The following is a 24,520-nucleotide window of genomic DNA, read 5'->3' on the forward strand; positions in this document are numbered from 1 at the left end:
ACTTACAGTTTTCGGCTAACAGAGCAGCAGCACGGTCAGCTGCAGGAATCTCGTAGGTTCCTTCTCCCGGTGGTCGCGGTTCTGGTAGGTGCGGGTGGGTGGCATCAATAGAGGGCCCGCATCGGATGCCACCCAGCCCAATCAGGTGCCAGCCCGAGCTCAGCAGGGGGGGGGGGGGGGATCAGTACGATCACAGGGGAATGCCGACTCGGGGGGGGAATGCTACCCATTCACCTGAATGGCGCCACGCCGCTAGTGCTCATGTGCAATGCACGCACAATAGTGTGGGTTTTCAGGGGTTAAAACAGGCAGTGGAGATGACACAGCACCTTCTCATCGCCTGTCATCCCATTATATTCTATTCTGTGTCCTTGGGGCTGTGTGCTTCTAGGAACATTTATATCAGTAAAGCCTGTCATTTCTGAATGCCGTTCTGTGACCACTCGCATTGTTTGGTTCTTTTGGCGTGCATGAAATCCTTCACTGTTTTCACATTCTCTTTGGAACAATTTCTGGATGTTCAGTGACAGAAGTTTCTTTCAGTAACAGATAAGATGGCTGCTTTGGCGTCACATGTGTCCCTGGAATGTACCATGTGGGATATGTAGCAAAAATTAGCAACGGCGTCCCAGTACTTTCCTCTTGTTATGGAAAAGCATAATAAGAATAAGAAAAAGCAGGAAGCTCAATGGCCATTGGCTGGACTGGCATAACTGATGCAGTGGCCGGTTGGGCCGCATCTCCAGCTGTAGCGACTGTCTGAATCGCATCGCCAGGCATAGCGACTGCCTAAATTGCATCACCAGGTGTAGCGAATGCCTGAATCGCATCGCCAGGTGTAGCGACTGCCTGAATCGCATCGCCAGGTGTAGCGACTACTTGGATTGCATCACCAGGTGTAGCGATTGTGGAACTTGCTGTGAATCCAAGGAAGTTTAGCAACAGGCAAAGGTAGGGGCAATCCTGGGGGCTTGACTTCTGAGGACTTAGAGGAAGTTTCCAAACAGGGCTCAAGGTTGCGAGAGAACAGATAAGTTTGGCTTCTAGGAGGAGAGGATTCAGGCTGTGGTAATTGGCTGGAGAGGTGACCTACAGAGAATTCAATAGACTTGTTAGCGTCTTTTGCTATAACAGAGTCATATAAAGGCACATTGTCATAATCAGGATCTGAATAGGTCTGTATTAAAGGCACATGACTGGTACTGGGCACACAAGAGTTATAAATGGGCAACTGGTCAGCAGTTTTAATGCAATTCTGGATGCAGGTCAGGAACCAGGACCTAATCTCCTCTGTAGACCAGTCTATGTGTAGGTTGTGAAGTTTAAGCCAGGGATACCCTAAGATATGGGCAGGAGATGAGATCAAGTAGAAGCTAATTGTCTCCCTATGAAATTCCACAATGGTCAGGGTAATAGGTACAGTGCACAAGGTCACCAGGCCCATGGACAAGGGAGAGTTATCAACAGCTAAGACTGAGAAGGGTCCGTGCACCTTAGTCACCGGAATCTGTAGACGGTGTGCTAGGACATTATCAGTTAAATTGCTAGCAGCACCAGAATCTATGAAAGCAGAGAGGCGGTGAGAAAACTTGGCAGAGCTAAGTTGTGCAGGAACAAATAGTTTATCTCTGAGGGAAACTGACATAGTATAGTCTATACAAGCAGACCCCACCCGCACTAGACTCCTGGCATTTCTCGGCTTATAAGGACAGCTAGTGACAAAGTGGCCGTGGTTGCCACAGTCTAAGCAGAGTCCCTGAGATCTCCTTCTAGCCTTTTGCCCAGGGGATAAATAGGTAGCACCAATTTGTATGGGCTTATCCTCCTGGGGAGGTTGAGAGGGCTCAGGAAATGAAGAAAAGGTGGGCAGCGTACTAGAGGGCGTAGAAACAAACCTCTCTGTACGCCTTTCCCGTAAACGCCTGTCTATACGAATGGCTACTTGCATGGCTTCATTCAATGACTTTGGTTCAGGGTAGTGTAATAAGGAATCTTTGATGGAGTCTGATAAGTCTAACCTGAACTGGCTTCTTAGAGCTGGGTCATTCCACCCTGAGTCAGGTGCCCAGCGGCAGAAATCAGAACAGTATTGTTCAGTGGAGCGTTTATCCTGACGTAATGACCTAAGATTAGCTTCAGCTAAAAAGGCATGGACAGGATCATCATACAGTAAACCTAATGCCGCGTACACACTACCGGACTTTATGGCATACTTTGCCCGGCGGACTTTTTGACGGACTTTACGACGGACTTTCCGAATGAACGGACTTGCCTACACACGATCAACCAAAGATCGACGGATTTGTACGTGATGACGTACGACCGGACTAAAACAAGGAAGTTCATAGCCAGTAGCCAATAGCTGCCCTAGCGTCGGTTTTTGTTCGTCGGACTAGCATACAGACGAGCAGACTTTTCGACCGGACTCGAGTCCGTCGGATAGATTTGAAACATGTTTCAAATCTAAGTCCGTCAAACTTTTGAGAAAACAAAGTCCGCTGGAGCCCACACACGATCGAATTGTCCGACGGACTCTGGTACACCGGACCAAGTATGCCGGAAAGTCCGCAGCATAAGGCCTTGAAAAAAGCTTCAACTGACCCTCTGGCTGGGTCATCTGCGGGGAGGCTAAAAGCCCAAGACTGGGGATCCCCCTGCAACCATGTAACAATCAGGTTTACTCGCCGTGCTTCAGAACCAGAGGAGCGTGGCTTAAGCCTAAAGTAAAGCATACAACTATTTTTAAAGTTGGAAAACACATGGGGATTACCAGAAAAACAATCAGGCGGGTTAACTTTGGGCTCTGGCTCCTGTGTTACTGCTGGGGGTGCGTTTACACGCACAGACAGTTCCTGAACTTGGCATGTCAGTTTGCAAATTTTCTCAGCAAACAAGCAAGCCTGTGTAGAGTCCATCTTGACAGAAATGTTTTTTTGTTAAAGGCTTGTGATAATGTCACGTCTACCCCAACACAGGTGGTCAGACACTATAGCTGGCTACTGTGTGCTTCACCTATAGCAGCCCCCTTTCCCTTAAGGCAAGCAGGCCTACCAGTACTTGGTTGCCCCCAGGACTTATACACAATGCTATAGTGCCTGGCCACCACACCAGGGCAGATGCGAACTAAGCAAACAAACAGACTACTTGCAGTTAGCAGACAGATAGCGTGGTTCTATGACAGTCCAGGTAAAAGGCAGGCTGAGTTCAGGGAAAAGTCCAATATCCAACACAGGTCATCCAAACTAGCAAAGCAGGGCAGACAGACAGGGAGCTCGATCAGGAACAACACAGGTATCACTCACTACCACAAGCGAAGGACTGAGCATTTGGCTTGCTTACAGTTGACTGACCACATCAATCACTTTGCAGGTGGACATAGACAGGGAGAATGCAATAGCCAAAACCCAGATGCTGGAATGGTTCGGATTGGCAGGGGGCAGGCCTCCTTAAATACCTAGGGTCAGCCCAGCTGAGGTGGAGTTGTTCGGGAGGAAGCTGGAGATGGAGTGCTAGGCTGTCAGTGGCCTTGGAGGGAGCTCCCCAGTCTGGGGGGGGTGACCTTGGGCCTGGGCTCGTGTGCGGATGGGACCTTCTAAGAACACGTGGTGGTACCCTGGACAAGAGGCACGGGAGCAAGGAGAGAGGACAGCAGAAGAGAGCACTGCCGGGTAAGTCTCCAGGGAGGAACAACAAGTCGCAGCCAGGAGGGCTGGTGAGTGATGCACAGTCAGGAGGACTGGGGAGGCATGACTGGGAGGGCTGGGAGAGAGCAGTCTGGGATGGGTATAGAACTAGAAGTGTGGACTGTAGAAACATGGGCAGGAGAGAGAGGCAGCTGCAGCCAGGTGGGCTGACAGGGCCTGAAGAGGTGGTACTGGGAGCAGTAGCCATGTGTAGGACAACTAACACCAAGGACTGTCATATTTTGGCAACACCATAGGGATCCTAGGTTCCTACCCGCAAAAGCATCTTTCAAGGCCTGGCTGAGCCAGTGTCAGGCCTAAACCTGTGCTAGTTGGTCCTGGAAGTACAAGCAAGTGATGTGCTGGAGGTGTTGAGGAGGAATAGTCTGCAAGCAAGTGTTGTGCTGGAGTGAAGATTGGAGTGAATATGCAAGGATATATAGTTGGTCCCATGCAAATATAATGCAATTCAGTGGGCATCCCATATTCCCTTATCCCATCCAAGTTAATTCCTCTCAATAATAATATAAAAAAAAAGTGCATGGACAGTTTTCTGGCTAAAGAGTAACTGAAAATTGTGTGCCTGGCTGGGCAGGGTGACAGGTAGACTACAATTCTCAGCAGCCCTCATGAGGGTACGGCTAGCTACATAAGCATAAACCTCTTTTTTTACTTTATTATTTAAAATAGGAGCCTTTAGAATTACTTAAACTCTCTAGGAGCTTAAAGACAACTTACCCCACCGAGAGTACTACAGGCAAGGGCCAAAAATTTTAGCCATTCCACTTCTCTCCCAAAATTATCTAGTTCCAAAATACTCTGTAGTTGGGCTTGTGGTAAACAAAGATCTTTCCACTTTTGTTCCAGTTCATCTTCATTTACAATAATCTTCAAGGACAGCTGAAAAGAAAAATATAATGTGGAAAATGTATTTTAATTGACTTCATCATAGCCATCAGTGTTAACACTGAGTTTGTTTAAAGGGGAACCTGACTTTTATTTAAACAATATTTAGGGTATATAATTGTACACAAGTCTTTTTGCACACTGTCAATTCAGTACACTGTAATGCCCTGTACACACGATAGGAAAATGTGTGATAGGACATTGTTGTCGGAAATTCCGACCGTGTGTAGGCTCCATCACACATTTTCCATCGGAATTTCCGACACACAAAGTTTGAGAGCTTGCTATAAAATTTTCCGACAACAAAATCCGTTGTCGGAAATTCCGATCGTGTGTACACAAATCCGACACACAAAGTGCCACGCATGCTCAGAATAAATTAAGAAACGAAAGCTATTGGCTACTGCCCCGTTTATAGTCCCGATGTACGTGTTTTACGTCACCACGTTAAGAACGATCGGATTTTCCAACAACTTTGTGTGACCGTGTGTATGCAAGACAATTTCGAGCCAACATCCGTCGGAAAAAATCCATGGATTTTGTTGTCGGAATGTCCGATCAATGTCCGACCGTGTGTACAGGGCATTAGTATAAAGATGTTCCCTAGAATTGTAATTTACGTCTCATATGGTTGGCCCATTAATGTTGTATTACAACACTGGGGCAGATAATGTAACCAAAGAAGAAAGACCATCCTATTCAACATTCAGAAAGTAGGAAGCAGCTGTAGAAATGAGTGTGTTCTGTGTTTTAGTAAAACTGAATTTGCAGCAGCTGCCATGTCCTTTATCATTTTCTTCCATGCTTGACAGAGCCAGTAGTGAAGTCTGATGCTTTGCCCTAACAGTAAAGAACCCTTTCCCCAATCTAAGGTTAAACTCTCTTTCTTCTAACCCCAAATCGTGGCTGCATGTCTTCTTCAGGGACCTTTGAGTAAACAGGTTATTACAGTTACTAAATTCACCTTTGATATATTTGTACAATGTATTCATATTCCCCCTTAAAGAGTAACTCCACTTTTGTTGAGAAAAAAACACTCCCCTCTGGGTGATCTATGTACATTACAGAGATTTTAACAAACTTTGTTGCAGATTCCAACGTTTTGTTATTCTGAAGAAATCCTTGTGTGTTTGCCTGTGTCCATGTGAATCTAATGGGAGTGGTTGCATAATTATCATTCAGCTGCTGCACTTGCAGGGCTTTAATGAGGAAAATTGCAGGGTCTGCATCCCTTTAGATGTGATTTTCTATTGGGAGTATCTCACCAAAAATAACATTTTTGTTGCAGGGGGTGCCTGAAGTCTGAATTGTATCTTAGTGCAGACTTCTGGAAAATCAGTGAGCCAATCACACAAGCAGGAAATTACATTTCTGGGGGGGCGTTCTGTACACATTCTGTGTACAGAAGATCTCCAGGTAGCCATATTGCATTGCATTTTACAGAAAATGAAAGCTGCAGGTTGAAAAGGAAAGGTAATTTTTCTTGTCAAATTTGTTTATTGAATTTTAACAATTAGTATACATAAGTACATATAGTAGCAGCAAAAGAAAAGATCACATATATGGTAATAATATTGAGTTGTAGTTCCATCCAACATAAACTAAAAGTAGTTTAACTAAAACAATTTTAACATGGATCTAACTACTCAAAAGATTGCGTCATACATTTTATAAGATGGGATAAAACCAACTTAGACCAGGTTAATATAAGATGACCTCAGATAATAATTAAGACCTTTTTTTTTTTTTTTTTATCAAGCGTATTGTTTTTAAATAAAAAAAAAAAAAAGAAAGACATTTATTATAGAATCTAAAATCTTATACTACATATTGGAACTATGTACAATTGGTATAATGATAACCAAGGAAATAAAAGTTCTGCTACCAGAACTATATAAAGCGTAAATTGAAAGAGGAGAGAGAGAATAGGGGGAAAAAGTAGAAGAGAGAAAGAAGATAAAAGAAAAAGTAAAGGTAGGAGAAAAAATAGATAGGGAAGAAAAAAATGAGAGGTAGTAGGGGTCCCCGGGGTAGTACTTGGTAATAAGCACACACCATGAATGCAGAGAATGGAAGTATAAATCGAAATTACCAAGGTCTTAGTAGGGAAGCATCAAAATTGGAAGGCAAAAAGTGAGTCACCCAGAGATTCCATATATTCTCAAAGTTGTATATTTTATTTTATCTTGAGTTATAGCCTCTGTTTTGGTATGGATCATTGCTTGATTGACTCTATTTTTAGTTTCAGCAATTATTAAGGACAGTCATTTCCAAGCTTTGGCAATTGTTTGTTTCGCGGCTGTAGTGATCTGTAATAGGAGTTTGAATTGGCGGTAGGAGAGAGTGGCCGGTTTTAAGTTTAAAAGTGCTATTGTAGGATCATGATTGATAGGGATTTCAAACAGTGTTGAAATCATAAGAAATACATCTTTCCAGAAATGTTTTGCTAACGGGCAATCCCACCAAGTATGAAGATGTAATCCAAGATCACCACAGCCACGAATACAAGATGAGGAATAATTTGGAGCATATTTCGCAATTCTGACAGGGACCAAATACCACCGTGTGAGTACTTTGTAATTGGTCTCTAAGGCAGCTATGTTTTGTGAGGATGACTTAGTTGTGATCAAAATGTTATCTCAATTTGCTGCTTCCAACGAAAACCCAAGATCCATCACCCACTTAGTCACATATGTTGGTGGGTCTGAGTTGGGTTTAGTAATAAGATGAGTGTAAGGAGTTGAAATAAGTCCCTTATGCCCTGTACACATGGTCAGACTTTCCGACGGAATATGTGCGATCGGAGCTTGTTGTCGGAAATTCCGACAGTGTGTGGGCTCCATCGGACTTTTTCCATCGAAAATTCCGACACACAAAGTTTGAGAGCAAGCTATAAAATTTTCCGTCAACAAAATCCGTTTGCGTAAATCGAGAATTAAATACATCTGTTAACATTGGAGCAAAGATATGAGAGAATTTCTTATAGTATAGGGCAGAGAAGCCATTTGGGCCTGGACGTTTATTTAGTTTAAGAGAGTTAATTGCTAATTTAATTTTGATAGCTATAATGGGGCTTTCAAGACAATTGCGTTGGGCTAAAGGAATAGTAGGAAGTTTGATTTGTGAAAAAAATGATTCTGCTAAAGTTTGATCAAAAGCACCGGATGTGGGAGTGAGAGGGTGTGTGTGTGATCTCCTCTCCCCCAGCTCTAACTAGCAAGCATACAGCTGAGGAAATGCTAGCCGACCCGGCAGCAGGAGAAAGCAGCTGACTTCAGCCCTAGAGACAGACACCTTCACCAGCACAAGTACATACCTAGTCCCGGTGAGAGCGGAGTCCCGGAGGACAGCGGAGAGCGTGACAGGGGGGGAGGCGTGAGAGGTCTCGCAGACCTGCCGGCGCTCGGCGAGAAAACCGGCTTTAAGAGCGACAACAGCACCAGTGTGAGGGACGGAGCGAACGCTTGGTGAGAAGAACCAGAGGGGTAGCGTGAAAGGCTCCCATTTGAGACATCAGCAGCTGAGTAACTAATTGGCCTCAGTAACTGGGGCTGTGGGGAGTGAAGCAGTGAGCGGTTGTTAAGAACATAAGGTAATGCTGAAAACCAACAGACATGTGTGAAGACGTCTGATGCAGGTGAAAGTTTTCCCTATTTGTCTCGAATCGCATATCTGCCACATATGCTTATTTAAGCTTAGCCCATAGCAGAAGAAACATAAATATAAATTTATTGCACTCTCACTTGGAACCTTCTCTGAGCTGATCTACTGCTTAGCGGTTGTTATTAAAGACTCTATACATATAAAATTCATAAGGTAACGTTGGAGATTGACTATCATGTGTGAAGACGTCTGATGCAGGTGAAAGCTCTTCCTACTGTTTTCAACCTACATATCTGCCATATATGTTTGTTTACCCTGAATGTATAGCTGAAACTAATAGAAACTTTCAGCTGGAACTGGGGCTGAGCTGAATCCATTGCTGCCTTTCTTTACTTAACCCTTGCCGTCAAAGACATTATATCTGCGATTCAGAAAGATGCAATTCTAGTCCCGGGTGTGAGACAGAAGGATCCCAAGTCACACGCTCTACAAAAAATCAGACAAATCAAGCAAAAGCTGCAGCAGCAACTGCAGTTGCAGCAGCAACTAAGCTAGAGCGATTTGCTAGAACATCTCTTTCACCAGCTAAATCTACACAACTAACTCACACAGTTCCATCAGGGAATAGGAAAAGTTCAAGCAGCGGACCAGTGCCGGTGGTGCCAAGCCCGACGACTGCCTTGCATATAAAGGAACAAGAAGCAGGGAAAGTGGATACCTCAAGCGGTGACAGAGCAACTAGAAAGCTCTCTAACATAACAGAGGCAGATATGGAGGGAGAACAAAGGGGAAGAGCAGAAGAACCCACAATGAGGGATAATCGCATGCAAGGAATCAATCGCAGGGGTGGATGCCCAATTGAAAGGCATAAAGGAGGAAATCGCAGTGATAGGCGGCAAGCTGAAGGAGATGGAGGAAAGAACAACGGCTTTAGAAGAAAGATTAAGTGCAGTAGAAGACACGTTATCTCCACTCAAACAGGATGTCATTGAGATGAAAAAACGCATAAAAGAACAAGCAGCCAAAATGGACGAATTAGAAAATAGAAATCGAAGAAACAACGTAAGAATAATTGGCATGCCTGAGCGGAGTGAGGGGTCTAACCCCATAGAGTTCTTGGAGGAATGGGCCAAAGAAATATTTGGGGCTGCGACTTTTTCTCCTTTTTTTGGCATTGAGCGTGCACACCGAATCCCCTCTAGACCTCATCAGGGAAAAGAATATCCAAGGCCCATAATCATAAAATTGTTCAACTTTAGAGATAAAATATCGTTGCTCCGGAAGGCAAGAGAAATGAGAGAGATTCTATACAAGGGGGCCAAAATTTTATTATTTCAGGACTTTTCTCCAGAGCTACAAAAGCGCCGAGCGGCATACATACCAATCAAACGTACACTACAGCAAATCAAGATGGACTATGCACTGCTATACCCAGCCCGATTGAGAGTGACTAATATAAATGGTATACACTTTTTTGATTCCCCACGGAGTGTTGAAGAGTGGTTGAAGGACAACGGGAAAACAGCACGGAATACAGAAGATGAGAGATCAGAGACTATTTAGACTTTTTTTTTTTCCCTCCCCCCCCCCCTTTTTTTTTTTTTTTATAGGGGTAGTGGGAAGGAAAGGGGAAGAAAAGGGATCACAGATAATAATTAATTAAAAAATAAAATAAAAATTAAATAAATGTTTAGTGTTGGCAAGTAAAACACGGATTAGGAGGGGGATTAGAATGTAATAAAATAGTGGAAGATTGATATATTAATTAGATTAAAATGGGGCTGATATGAGTATTTACCTTCACAAACACAAAAGTCATCGCACAGGAGTGGCACTAAAAAAGGTTGGAGAGGGGGGGAGGGGGGAGGTAAGTCCCCGTAGAACAGGGGGATACAGAGATGTATGGTATGGAAAAGATGGGAGGGAGTATGTTGGGGAGTGAATATAGGTGGGAGGTCAAGATACAAGCCCCTAGGGTAGGCCCAGTTGGGCGGGAGGGGAGGGGAGGGGAGGGAGGGAGAAGAAGGGTGGGAAGGTTTGGGAGGGAGTGGGGTGGAGAGGAGGGAGGGGAGGGGGGGGTAGGGTAGGCACGAGAAGGGGCAGATTTATGCAATTAAGAAAGGGAAGTTATCACAAGTATAAGTTTTGCCACAAATATTTTTTGTATCACACAACTGACAAATGGGGGGAAAAAATAAAGTTATGTAGAAATGTATTGTATGCTGGCAGGGTCCTTGGAATGGTTAAAACCCAGAAGGCCAACGGTGTTATGATTTACTATTTATGTAGCTGTTTTCGATTCTATGAGTGCAGAAAATAGAGAGCTATCATGTATGAGTAAAGGGGGGGGAAAAAAAGGGTATTTTATTAATGACATGGAATGTAAGGGGGCTGGGGGATAGGGATAAGAGAAGTGCAATGTTTAAATATTTTGATAAAATGAAACCCCAGATAATTTGTTTGCAAGAAACACATATGCGGCCTGACTCTGTACATTTATTGCGCTCAAGGAGATACCCGATACAGTTTCATTCTATGCATACCTCATATTCAAGGGGGGTTAGTATTGTGATCTCCTCGGATATCTCCTTTGAGTGCTTGCAACAGAGAGTGGATAAGGAGGGAAAGTTTGTTTTTCTACTATGTAAGCTTAATGGACTAACGTGTATAATAGCTTCCATATACATTCCTCCACCTTTTTCAGCAGTTCCCCTTGGGTGCCTATCGCAGTTCATGGCTCTGCATCTGGGGGTCCCGGTGTTAGCAGTAGGAGACTACAATAATATCTTGGATAATTCCCTGGACAGAATGTCTTTGACATCTAAAAATAGGAGACATACCTCTGGAAGGACGGCTTTTGCCGCCCTCCTCGAGGAATTGGGACTTAGGGATGTATGGAGGGAGAGACATGACAAGGATAGATGTTACTCCTGTTACTCTGCAACACATGATGGTTTCTCATGTATTGATTTGGGCCTCGGGAATGAGTCACTTTTTCAGTGAGTAGAGGACTCTGCATATCTCCTTCTGTCTGACCACTCCCCATTTTGGGTACGGCTGGGCATTATTGGTACCTCGAGACAACCACTGTGGAAAATGAACCCATATTGGTTGACTCTGCTCCCACAGGCAGATAGAACGGGAGAGGTTTTACGGGAATTTTTACAATTAAATGGGGGCTCAGCCAGTAAAGCGGTAGTCTGGGATACACTTAAAGCATTCTTGAGGGGTTGCCTCATTAAAGAAATTGCGGGAGTTAAATCCCGATCCAGAGAGTGGGAAACCAGGGTACGGGAAGAACTGAAAGAAAGGGAGCAGGCCTTAATAATTGATCCATCACATTCCAATCAAGAGCTATGGAGAGAGGCGCAGGCAGTACACAATGCGGTGTGGCTATCTGCAGCAGAGAAGAGAAGATATTTTCAGCAACAAAGTTATTTCGAAGAGGGGGAAAATACTGGCCGCCTATTAGCTCTAATAGCTAGAGAGCAACGGGAATCTACAAATATCCTAGCTATAGGGACTGAAACTGGAGAGAAGTTAACTCTCAGCTCAGACATAGTAAATAGTTTTCAGCAGTTCTACAGGGATTTGTACTCTAGTAAAACCAGGTATAAACCATCGGACTTGGAACAGTTCCTACAAACCTGTCCTTTTCCGCGGTTAACGGAGGAGGAGAGGGAAACTCTGAATTCCCCAATTTCACTGGCTGAATTAACGGAAGCATTAGAGGGGGCAATGCGTCATAAATCCCCAGGCCCAGATGGAATACCGGTAGAGGTATACTCCCATTATAGGGAGGTCCTCTTACCGTCATTGTTGCAGACAATAGAGGAGGCTGGGGAAGTGGGAAGGTTACCAGATAGTATGCAAGAAGCAATAATTACAGTTCTTTTGAAACCAGGAAAAGATAGACTTCTAATGGATTCATACCGTCCAATTTCGTTATTGAATGCAGACGTTAAGTTGCTGGCCAGTGTTTTGGCTAAGAGGCTTTCTCAGGTACTTGGCAAACTGGTTCATTGTGACCAGTCTGGCTTTATACCAACGCGCTCTACGTCTGATAAAATAAGGAGGTTATACATGAATTTGCAGATGCCAGTGGACAATCCGGGGGGTAGGGCCATTCTGTCACTTGACGCGACTAAGGCGTTTGATAGTGTGGAGTGGCCCTACCTCATGGAAATACTGGAAAGATTCGGAGTGGGAGGTAAATTCATATCCTGGGTAAGAGTACTGTATTCCAAACCTAGAGCCAGGTTGCGCATCAATGGGATCCTCTCCCCCCCATTTGGATTATATAGGGGGACTAGACAGGGCTGCCCGCTGTCTCCATTACTGTTCGCCTTGGCGATTGAACCCCTGGCTATACTGATCCGGAACTCACCTGAGGTAGTGGGGTTCCGCAGATTTCAGAGAGAGGAAAAAATATCTTTATATGCAGATGATGCACTTATATATCTAGGGGATATGTCCTCTTCTTTGCGGGCAGTGATGGAGATAGTGGGAAACTTTGGCAGCTTTTCGGGCTTTGCAATTAATTGGTCGAAATCAACTATAATGCCATTAGATCAGACGAGGGAGGGACTCCCAGAGGGGGCTGAACAAATTGCTATTGTTAACTGCTTTAAATATTTGGGAGTGATGGTGTCCCCAGAGCCAGCCGAGTATCTTCGACTGAATTTGGGGCCATTGCTCACCAGACAGAAAGAAAAATGTAACAGTTGGTGTAGGCTCCCATTGTCATTCGTAGGGCGGGCAAATCTAGTAAAGATGATCTGGGCCCCACAGCAATTGTATATCCTCCACAATTCACCAATATGGATTTCAAAGAAGTGGTTCAGACTAATAGACACATTAACGAGAGAATTGATATGGAAAAAAAAGGTGCCTAGAATTAGCTTGGAAACACTGCAATATGAAAAAGATAAAGGAGGGCTGTCAATACCCCACCCCAGGTTATATTTCTTGGCATCACAGTTGCAACAAATGGCAGGATGGGATAGAGTGAGAAATGAGGACCCTATATGTAGATTGGTGACCATCTCGGAACCCACATTGGCGGCGGCCTCCCATTTAGAAATGGATCTACCAAGTATGAAGGGATTAGAACCTATGAGTTCTCTTTTTAACCACCTCAATACAGGGCACTTAAACCCCCTTCCTGCCCAGACCAATTTTCAGCTTTTGGTGCTCTCACACTTTGAATGACTATTACTCAGTCATGCAACACTGTACCCAAATGAAATTTGTGTCCTTTTTTTCACACAAATAGAGCTTTCTTTTGGTGGTATTTAATCACTAATGGGTTTTTTATTTTTTGTGCTATAAATAAAAAAAGACCGTAAATTTTGTGAAAAATTGCCTTTTTCTTTGTTTTTGTCATAAAATTTAGCAAATTAGTAATTTTTCTTCATAAATTTTGGCCACAATTTATACTGCTATATATCTTTGGTAAAAATAACCCAAATTAGTGTATATTATTTGGTCTTTGTGAAAGTTATAGAGTCTACAAACTATGGTGCCAATCACTGAAAATTGAAAACATCTGATCAGGCCTTCAGTACATCAGGTGAATCTCATTTCTTGAGGTACTAACAAGTCAGAAAAGTACAAATACCCCCCAAATGACCCCTTTTTAGAAAGTAGACATTCCAAGGTATTAAGTAAGTAGCATGGTGAGTTTTTTTAAGGTGTAATTTTTTCCCACAATTCTTTGCAAAAGGAAGATTTTTTTTTTTTTTTTCAAAATTTTCATATTAACTGGTTATTTCTCTCACAGAGCATATGCATACAACAAATTACACCCCAAAATACATTCTGCTACTCCTCCTGAGTATGGCGATACCACATGTGTGGGACTTTTACACAGCCTGGCCACATACAAAGGCCCAACATTGAAGTAGCACCATCAGGCGATCTACGAGCATAAATTGCACATCTCATTTCTCAACCACCTATTACACTTTTGAAGGCCCTGGAGCACCAGGACAAAGGAAATGCCCACAAAATGACCCCATTTTGGAAAGCAAACACCCCAATGTATAATCTATGAGGCATAATGAGTCTTTTGAATGGTTATTTTTTTACCAGATGTTTTTGGAAAATGTGGAAAAAAAAATGAAAACGCATTTTTTTTTACACAAAGTTGTCCATTTATAAGATATTTCCAACACATAGCAAATACATAGCAAAAATGACACCCCAAAATACATTCTGCTACTCCTCCTGAGTATGGCGATACCACATGTGCGGGACTTTTACACAGCCTGGCCACATACAAAGGCCCAACATTGAAGTAGCACCATCAGGCGATCTATGAGCATAAATTGCACATCTCATTTCTCAACCACCTATTACACTTTTGAAGGCCCTGGAGCACCAGGACAAAGGAATTGCCCACAAAATGACCCCATTTTGGAAAGCAAACACCCCAATGTATAATCTATGAGGCATAATGAGTCTTTTGAATGGTTATTTTTTTTCCAGATGTTTTTGGAAAATGTGGAAAAAAAATGAAAACGCATTTTTTTTTACACAAAGTTGTCAATTTATAAGATATTTCCAACACATAGCAAATACATAGCAAAAATGACACCCCAAAATACATTCTGCTACTCCTCCTGAGTATGGCGATACCACATGTGTGGGACTTTTACACAGCCTGGCCACATACAAAGGCCCAACATTGAAGTAGCACCATCAGGCGATCTACGAGCATAAATTGCACATCTCATTTCTCAACCACCTATTACACTTTTGAAGGCCCTGGAGCACCAGGACAAAGGAATTGCCAACAAAATGACCCCATTTTGGAAAGCAAACACCCCAACGTATAATCTATGAGGCATAATGAGTCTTTTGAACGGTTATTTTTTTTCCAGAAGTTTTTGGAAAATGTGGAAAAAAAATAAAAACGCTTTTTTTTTACACAAAGTTGTCCATTTTATAAGATATTTCCAACACAGTGTTACCTGCAGACACACATTATTGTACCGCTCTCCAGCCCTTCATAAACATACTGCCTCTTGCTACAGCGAATTATTTGCATAGTCCAGGTAGCAGGCAGATGTGTGGTCCGTTCATGCGGCAGGCAAAGGCATGATGGCAGTAAGTCAGCAGAAGGCTGAGGGCCGCAATCGGGTAAGACCTGTGCACAGGGGCACAGGGGTAGAGGCTTCGACCCACCCAAATCTCTATGAAGCCTCCGGACTCCAGACCCTAATCCGGAAATGACAAAACCGGGAGAAAACAAAAAAAATTGTTATCTCCATCCGGAAAAACTATTCTGGAGCCCCTCACATATGTGAGACCCCTGTGTACTATAGTAGCAGGGCAACAGATCAGTCCAAGTGGTAGGCAAAAGCATAGTCCGTAAAACAAGCCAGGGTCAGTTAACATGCAAGCAGTCCAAGCGGTAGGCAGAAGAGTAGTCACAAAACAGGCCAGGGTCAGTTCACGAGCAAGCAGTCCAAACGGTGGGCAGAGGCATAGTCAAAACAGGCCAGGGTCAGTTCATGTGGAAGCAGTCCAAACGGTAGGCAGAGGCATAGTCAAAAAGCAGGCCAGGGTCAGTTCACATTGAAGGCAGTGGCATGGTTATTTTGGGGAAGCATGGAAAATGATCAGCGAAAATGGGGAAAATATGGGCTAATAACTTGGGGATGTATGATACAGTTCGAAGCATTCACCAATGCAAAGGCCAGGTTGGGAGGGACACTGGGGACAATGGTAGCTTGTATCTTTTCGAAAACCTCTTCTGCTGCACACATGACATTTTTTTTGCCGTCTTCGGCCTGCTTCCGATGGTGGAATGTTGTACAGGAAGTGGCGTTCATGAAGTCGGCTAACAGCATCAGAACGAGGTAATTCTGGGAGGGGTCTTTGTGGATAGATGAGGGACGTGACTACTTCTTCTATGAATTTTAGGAAGGAGGCGGGGCTTTCTGTGGATTTTGTGTAGATTATGTAGGAATTGTAAATGGCCAAATGGATTAGATATATTGCTACCTTCTTATACCAGAATCGGGACCTCCTTATTGACAAATAGGGCTGAATCATTTGGTCATTGAAATCCACCCCCCCATGTAGAGATTATAGTCTTGGACACATGTCGGTTTTTCAATGGGACCTCGTCTTCGCTGAACTACAACTGCAGTGTCATCATGAATGGTGGACATCATGTGCACGTTCCTGTTATCCTTCCACCTCAAGGCCAGCACTTCATTACATCTCAGTGTTGCTCTTTCCCCCTTTTTCAGCCTTTTGTTCACAATGGATTGTGGGAAGCCCTTCCTATTTTTTCTTGAAGTTCCGCAGGCCAGGGTTTTTTCAATATAAAGGTGTCTGAAAAGGGGCAGGCTGGTATAAAAGTTGTCCAGGTATATATGATAGCCTTTTTTTAGAAGTGGGTAAGCCAGGTCCCATACAATTTTTCCAGTTGTGCCCATGTAGGCCGGGCACTCAGGGGGCTGGAGCTGGGAATCTCTTCCCTCATATATGCGGAATGCATATAGATATCCCGTGGCTCTCTCACACAGCTTGTAAAATTTGACTCCATATTTGGCCTTTTTGGTAGGAATATACTGTTTTATTCCTAGCCGGCCTGAAAATGGTACCAGGGACTCATCCACACATATATTCTTCTCGGGGACATAAAGTTCTGCAAATCGTTGGGAAAATGAATTTATTAGTGGGCAAATCTTGTACAGCTTAGCGGAATTTGGATGATTGCGGGGAGGGCACTGGGTGTTGTCGTTAAAATGAAAGAATCTCATAATCATCTCATATCGGGACCTGGACATAGCGGCAGAATACATGGGCATATGGTGGATGGGGTGGGTGGACCAATAGGTATGTCCTTCATTTTTTTTTGTAAGCCCCATATTTAGGGTGAGGCCCAAAAACAATTTGAACTCCTCCATATTCAAATCTCTCCACTCAAACGGACGGGCATAAGATGATTGGGGGTTGCTGGCAATATACTGCTGGGCATACAAATTTGTCTGGTCCACAATGAACTGCAGCAAAGTGTCGGGCAAAAACAGGTGAAAAAAATTGATCTCTGTAAAATTTTGGGTGTTGGCCTGCACACCTGGCTGTGCTGTGAAAGGGGGAATATTTGGTGATCCCGAGTTGGAAGGCAGCCATGTTGGGTTGGCAAGACCATCTGGCATATAGGTAGCGGCCCTGGCTCTTGGGGGACGTGACACTCCAGTAGTTGGGGGAGTTGAATTTCCTGTGCTGGAACTCAGGTGTGATGTGGCAGCACTGGTACTGGGCATTTGTGCGAGGGGCCTATCTCTGGTGGCAGCACTGGTACTGGGCATTTGTGCGCGGGGCCCATCTCTGGTGGCAGCACTGGTACTGGGCCTTTCTTCCTGGGGCCTATTTCTGGCGGCAGAGCTGGTACTGGGAATATAATCCCGGTTGCTGGCGGCTTCCTGGGTTCCAGAGTGTCGTGCCCTTTTAGCAGGGACCCATTCTTCATCCGAACCATTGCTACTCTCGATCGGCTCAAATGCCGAACTTGTTTCGGAATCAGAATGGGACTCTGATGAGAGCTCCCCGGTGCTCTCATCAGTCATAGAGAGGATCTGGAATGCCTCCTCACTTGTATATCCTCTTTTGGACATGGCTGTGTGGCGGGTAGCTGTGCGACAGGTGACAGATGGGTGGCAGGTGACGGTCACTGATGGGCTGTGCGATGGGTGGCAGGTGACATTCACTGAGAGGTGATGGTGTGATGGGCGATGGTCACAGATAGTTGACAGGCGACGGTCACTGATGGGTGACAGGTGCACCGCTGATGGTCACTGATGGGTGACAGGGTACAGTCACTGATGGGTGACGGGTGAGAGGGCACGGTCACTGATGGGTGACAGGCCACGGACGGTGACAGGTGATAGTCACAGATTGTTGACAGGCGACGTCACTGATGGGTGATGGGTGCACCGCTGATGGTCACTGGTGGGTGACGGGTGACAGGGCACGGTCACTGGTGGGTGACGGGTGACAGGGCAGGTCACTGGTGGGTGACGGGTGACAGGGCAGGTCACTGATGGGTGACGGGTGACAGGGCAGGTCACTGATGGGTGACGGGTGACAGGGCACGGTCACTGGTGGGTGACAGGGCACCGCTGATGGTCACTAATGGCAGTCTCTATGTGACAGGTGCACTTTTTATGGGGTGACTGTTGGGTGACAGATGACAATGGGGGGGGGGCGATGGGACAGAAGTGGTGTTGGTGCAGACACTACAAATACAAAGATCTGTAACTCACTGCTCCTGGCTCTTCTCTCCTCACACTGGAAACGGTGTGTGAGGAGAGAAGGGCTAGTAACAGCTAGTGACAGGTCTTTGTTTACACTTAGTGATCGGCTGTGAATGGATCACAGCCGATCACATGGTACACAGTACTGGCCAATGGCTGTAAAACTATCGTCGGTGACGAGCAGTGTTCCCGGGGAACACGCCGCCACCGACGTGCACGCGCAGCGCGCTCACGATCGCGCGCATGCGCCGTGCAATGCGGGATGTACCATTAGTGATCGGCCGTGACTTCATCACGGCCGATCACGTGGTAAACAGCCATGCGCAGTGGCTGTTCACCCCTGTCGGTGACGAGCGGTGTCTCGGTGACACGCCGCCACCGACAGTACAGGGCTCCGCGCTCACGATCGCGCGCATGCCCTGTTTAAACGGCGGACGTCATATGACGTCCGCTCAGAACAATAGGCTTACCGTCCGGCCGTCATATGACGGTGGGCGGTAGGCTAGCGGTTAAAAGGGTTTGGGGGGAAACTCGGAAAATATTGAAAATAACGGGCGTGCTCACATTCACACCAATATGGCATAATAAAAGATATACTGAGGTTCAGGAGTTGCGAGGTTCCTCACACTGGAAGGAAAGGGGGATTTGGTTCTTCTCACAAATCTATGAGGGGGACGTATTAAAGTCATATGAACAACTATGTAGGGAATTCCATTTGCACCCTAGGGGCTTCTACCAATATCTTCAAATACGCCATGCGCTACAGGCACAACAAACAACCCACTCCTTAGGAGTAAAAACAGTCCCAATACTGAATGAAGTTTTGAAAGCAGACACAAGGAAAGGACTAATAACAAAAATATACAGGGAATTATTGATTAGGACCCAAGATCATACATCATTAAAGTGTCGGAAAAAATGGGTAGAGGATGTAGGCGAGATAAACGATAATCAGTGGGAAGCGGCACTCAAAGCTATCCCAGTGGTCTCATTATCTGCATCACAAAGGTTATCATAATTATTTATTTTACACAGGGCCTACAGGACGCCAGTGCAACTCCACAGGTGGGGAGGTAGGGATTCTTCTGCGTGCCCCAAGTGCGGAGTGCACAGGGGGACTTTATTCACCTAATGTGGAGGTGCCCAAAGCTGCATAGGTACTGGGAAGAGGTATCCAGACGCATTTCTGGGTTGGCGCAAATCCATATTCCCTTGAATCCGACGGTTTATTTGCTTGGCGCCATTGAGGCAGAAATGTTCCCTGGAGGAAAGTATCTTATGATAACTAGATTGATGTATTTAGCTAGAAAACTTATCGCAAGATACTGGATGGCTCCTACGGTGCCCACTGGGAAGCAATGGATCTCATATGTAAACTCCCTCCTTCCAAGAGAAAGACTGGCCTACAACCGTAGAAATGACAAGGGGAAATTTGACAAAATATGGCAACCCTGGTTGAGGGAGGCAGAAGTAGCCCCCCATCAACTGGTAGTGGAAAAGCTCCGGATGTAGAGCAGAGGGAATGGCGTAGAAAGGAAAGAACAGGCAAAAAAATAGTCGGAAAAGAAAGAAGCAAAAGGAGGGGAAAGGAAAGGGGAGAAGAAGGAGTAAGATAGCGAGTGGACCCAAGGGGTGATAACTACATAACAAAGAATAGGTTGGGGGGGAAGCCAGCGGCAAATGAGGGAGTGGCAATTAAAATAAAATAAAGCAACCCTAAAGTGACGATTGACAGGTAGATGTGAGGGTGGGAGGGGGGAAGGCTTGGGGCGGGTAAGAGATAAGATATAATATTGAGAATATAATAGAGAATTTGCATAATTTTATAGAAATTGTATTACTATATATTATGTATAACTGCTTTGTGAAGTGTATGTATTAAATTAAAATAAAAAAAATTTTCTGATAAAAAAAAAAAAAAAAAAGTTTGATCAAAAGATCCTTCCTTTTTATATAAGGAGGTGAGATGTTTTTGAAAGGTGTGGAGGATTTTTACTGGATTACTAGTAAATGTATCATGAGGTAATTTCTGTTGAATCGGTTTAAAGGGGCTATTTAGTTTTTTAAGTGCTCGGGCTAAAAGAGTGTCTGGTTTATTCGCTTTAAAATAAAATTTATGTTTAGACTTACATAACATTTTATCTACAGATTCTTAAAAAAAAAAGGTCAAGGTTTAAACGTGCTTTATAAAGCTGTAATTTATTCACGGGGTAGGACTGGATTAAAAAATTGTGTGGCATGTATTAAATTCTGCTTCTAATTTTTGTTTTAGTTGCCTTTTTCTCTTTTAAGAAATGAGGCGTATACAAACCCCACAAAGAACAGGTTTATGAGCTTCCCATAGGGTCATAGGTGGGTATATATCAGGGGTCTCATTATTGACCAGGTAATCTTTTATGGCTATTTCAAGATCAGAGGAGTGTGATGGATGAGATAGGATTGAGTCATTATTATGCCATGTAGAATCTTGTATTTTGGGTAATAGAGAAGTGAAAGTTGAAAGTACAGCACAGTGGTCAGTCCACGTAAAAGGGAAAATAGATGAAGAAAGGAGTTCAGGGGTCATGCCTATTGAGATCAAAATGTGATCAATACAGAAAAATGATTTATGGGGATGAGAATAAAAAGTAAATTGTTGCCTAGCAGGATTGATTTCATGCCAAGAATCTAATAAAGAGTGTTGTTGAAGAAGTTGTTGGAACTTACGAGATTGAGAGCTAGATGCAATAGGAGTTGGGGATTTATCTAAAAAAAATAAAGGACTTGATTTAAATCTCCACAGATTAAAAGTGTGTCCATTTTATGAGTATCAATTACCTGTAATAAATGAGAGAGGAATGAGGATGGAGTTTTGTTAGGAGCATAGTAGGATACCACTGTGATTAGAAAATCGAATAGATTTTCTGTGAGTATAAGGGCACACCTCCTGGGTCTTTGATCTCTGTCAGAAGGGAAAAGGGTGTAGTATGATAAAACGCTATTAGTACCCCTTGTTGTTTCGTTTGGCAGAGGCTGTGAAAACCTGTGGATAAGCTGAACCAAAATATTTAGGAGTCGCCTTATCTGCGAAATGGGTTTCTTGGAGGCATACAACATGTGCTTTTGAGGAAGCTAAGGAGCGAAAAACTTTAGTTTGCTTTTTTGGGATATTTAGACCTTGTACATTTAACCGGTTCCTGACCGGCGCACGCTGATGTACGTCGGCAGAATGGCACGGCTGGGCAAATGGGCGTACCCGTATGTCCCTTTCAAATTTGCCGCCGTGCCATTGCATGCGCGCCGGCGCGCGCGCACCGACCGGAAGCTCCGTGAGTCGGGTCGCGGGTCCCGCGGACTCGATCGCCGCGGGGATACCAGCGATTGCCTCATGGAGAGGAAGAACGGGGAGATGCTAATGTAAACAAGCATCTTCCCGTTCTGCCTAGTGACAGTGTCACTGATCTCTGCTCCCTGTGATCGGGAGCAGAGATCAGTGACGTGTCACACGTAGCCACGCCCCCCCACAGTTAAAAACACTCCCCAGGACATACTTAATCCCTACACTGCCCCCTAGTGGTTAACCCCTTCACTGCCAGTGTCATTTACACAGGAATCAGTGCAATCAGTGCATATTGTAAATGACAATGGTCCCAAAAATGTGTAAAAAATGTCCGATGTGCCCGCCATAATGTTGCCGTCACGATAAAAATCCCTGTTCGCCGCCATTACTAGTAAAAAAAAAAAATATCAATAAAAATGCCACAAAACTATCCCCTATTTTGTAGATGCTATAACTTTTGCACAAACCAATAAATAAACGCTTATTGCGATTTTTTTTACTAAAAATATGTATAAGAATACGTAACGGCCTAAACTGAGGAAAAAAAATTTTGGGGGGATATTTATTATAGCAAAAAGTAAAAAATAATGCGTTTTTTTTTCAAAATTGTCGCTATTTTTTTTGTTTATAGCGCAAAAAATAAAAACCGCAGAGGTGATCAAATACCACCAAAAGAAAGCTCTATTTGTGGGAAAAAAAATGACATCAATTTTGTTTGGGAGCCACATCGCACGACCGCGCAATTGTCAGTTAAAGCGACGCAGTGCCGAATCGCAAAAAGTGCTCTGTCAGGAAGGGGGTAAATTCTTCCGGGGCTGAAGTGGTTAAGGTAAGGACGTTTAAGGCCATCAGTCAATCTTAAAGGAATTATTGTAGTATACTGCATTCATAGATTGTGAGTCCACAATTACCCCGGGGGGGGGGGGGGGCAAGAACCAAGAGGGGAGTAGAGACAGAATAAAGAGGAAGAAAGAGAGAGTAAGAGTCATATAGTCAAATAATAGTAAGTAAATTGCGTGAATAAGAAAAGTAGAAAAGCGGCGTACTGAGTACGTAAAAAAATGCTAAGTCAGAGGCCTAGTATCTATCCAAGGAGGTCCTCCGATAATAGGTCAGAATGGAGGTTTATCCTAGGACAGAAAGATAGGGGGAGCAGTGACAATCTCTCGAGACCCCAACGGCCTAGATCTATATGCAGAAAAAGAGAAATACTTGGACACCCAAGTTCGGCTGTTGAGAAAAAAAATAAAAAATGAGCAAAGGTAAAAAATAAATAAAAGGTTAATTAGCTACTAACAACTATACTGTAAGATGAGTATATATACCGACAGGTAACCCTAGGGAAAAAATACATTACAATAAGAAACTGTATAGTTTGCATAGCAATATTACTTATCATAGGATTGCCAGTAATGAAGAAGGAAAATAGTGATATTGATAAACAGGATCATTAAATATAAAACAATAGAGTACAATCTAGTTATTTTTAAATTGAAGTACTTCTAAGATAAATATAAGTAAATAAGGTTTTAATCGAGACAATAGGTATTTCATTGGTTTGGATGGGGGGGGGGGGAGAGAAAGAGGGAAAATAGATAAAACATAAAATATGTTTATCTGAGGTTGTGGGGGTTAAAAGGGGGAAGTTCAAAACTTAATAGAACAGTATTATTTTAAATAAGTTTAGTCAGATTATACTGAAGGTGGTAAATTACTTAGTGACCAAAGAAAGGCAAAGCCTTAAGATTGAATACACTTCAAGATGAGGAGCGAAAGTCATTCAGTCCATCGTGTCTACAGGATCTATATCAGGAGAATTGAATCGACTTCTCTTAGACCCCTTTCACACTGGGGCGCTTTGCAGGCGCTACAGCGCTAAAAATAGCGCCTGCAAAGCGCCCTGAAAAAGCCGCTCCCGTCTCTTCAGTGTGAAAGCCCTCGGTGCGCTGGCAGGAAGGTAAAAAAAGTCCCGCTAGCAGCATCTTTGGAGCAGTGAAGGAGCGGTGTGTATACTGCTCCCACCCATTGAAATCAATGGGGCAGCACAGCTATACCGCCGGCAAAGCGCTGCTGCAGCAGCGCTTTGCGGGTGGTTTTAACCCTTTTTCGGCCGCTAGTGGGGGTTAAAAGCGCCCCGCTAGCGGCCGAATACCTCTGCAAATACGACAGTAAAGCGCCACTAAAAATAGCGGTGCTTTACCACTGACGCCGCCCCCGCCCCAATGTGAAAGGGGCCTTAGAGGAATTTTGTTGGCCTCTATCTTTTTCAGATTTGGAGGATTCTTGAGGGGAGCTGGATGTTGTGCGTCGACGAGGGCTAGTTGAAGCTCTTTCGATGAGATGTAGTTCTTGTAGAGTGTTTTGTAGTTCCTCTGAGGATCTACAGGAATGTTTGACACCTTGATAGGTAAAGCGGATAGAAAATGGGAATCCCCATTGAGAAGGGATCCGGTGTTGCTGTAGATTATGAAGTAAGGGTTTCAGTGCATGTCGTTTAGCCGCAGTAATTGGGGAAAGGTCAGCAAAAAGCTGATAAGGATGATATTGAAAGATGAGGGAATCTTTTCCTCTAGCTGCAGCCATGAGTGGTTCTTTGGTGCGATAGAAGTGGAATTTCGCAATAATATCACGAGGGGGACCTTTTGGTTTGCATGGTGTTAAAGCTCTGTGAATCCTATCCATCTCCAAATGATCGACTGGGATTGATGGTAGTAGTTACGAGGTATTCCTCGTAT

General features: G+C 44.1%; 1 protein-coding gene across 2 annotated transcripts in view; it reads right to left on the bottom strand.

The window, feature by feature from the left end:
- The window catches only part of ROPN1L (rhophilin associated tail protein 1 like), a 78,535-nt gene that overhangs the window by 19,018 nt on the left and 34,997 nt on the right, over positions 1-24,520 (bottom strand). For both annotated transcript variants that reach the window (XM_073630690.1, XM_073630689.1), the window contains exon 4: positions 4,422-4,583. In XM_073630690.1, the coding sequence (XP_073486791.1) occupies positions 4,422-4,583 (162 nt within the window). The remainder of the gene's footprint in view (positions 1-4,421; positions 4,584-24,520) is intronic.

The sequence above is a fragment of the Aquarana catesbeiana genome, linkage group LG05 (assembly GCF_042186555.1).
Source record: "Aquarana catesbeiana isolate 2022-GZ linkage group LG05, ASM4218655v1, whole genome shotgun sequence".
Lineage (NCBI taxonomy): Eukaryota > Metazoa > Chordata > Amphibia > Anura > Ranidae > Aquarana > Aquarana catesbeiana.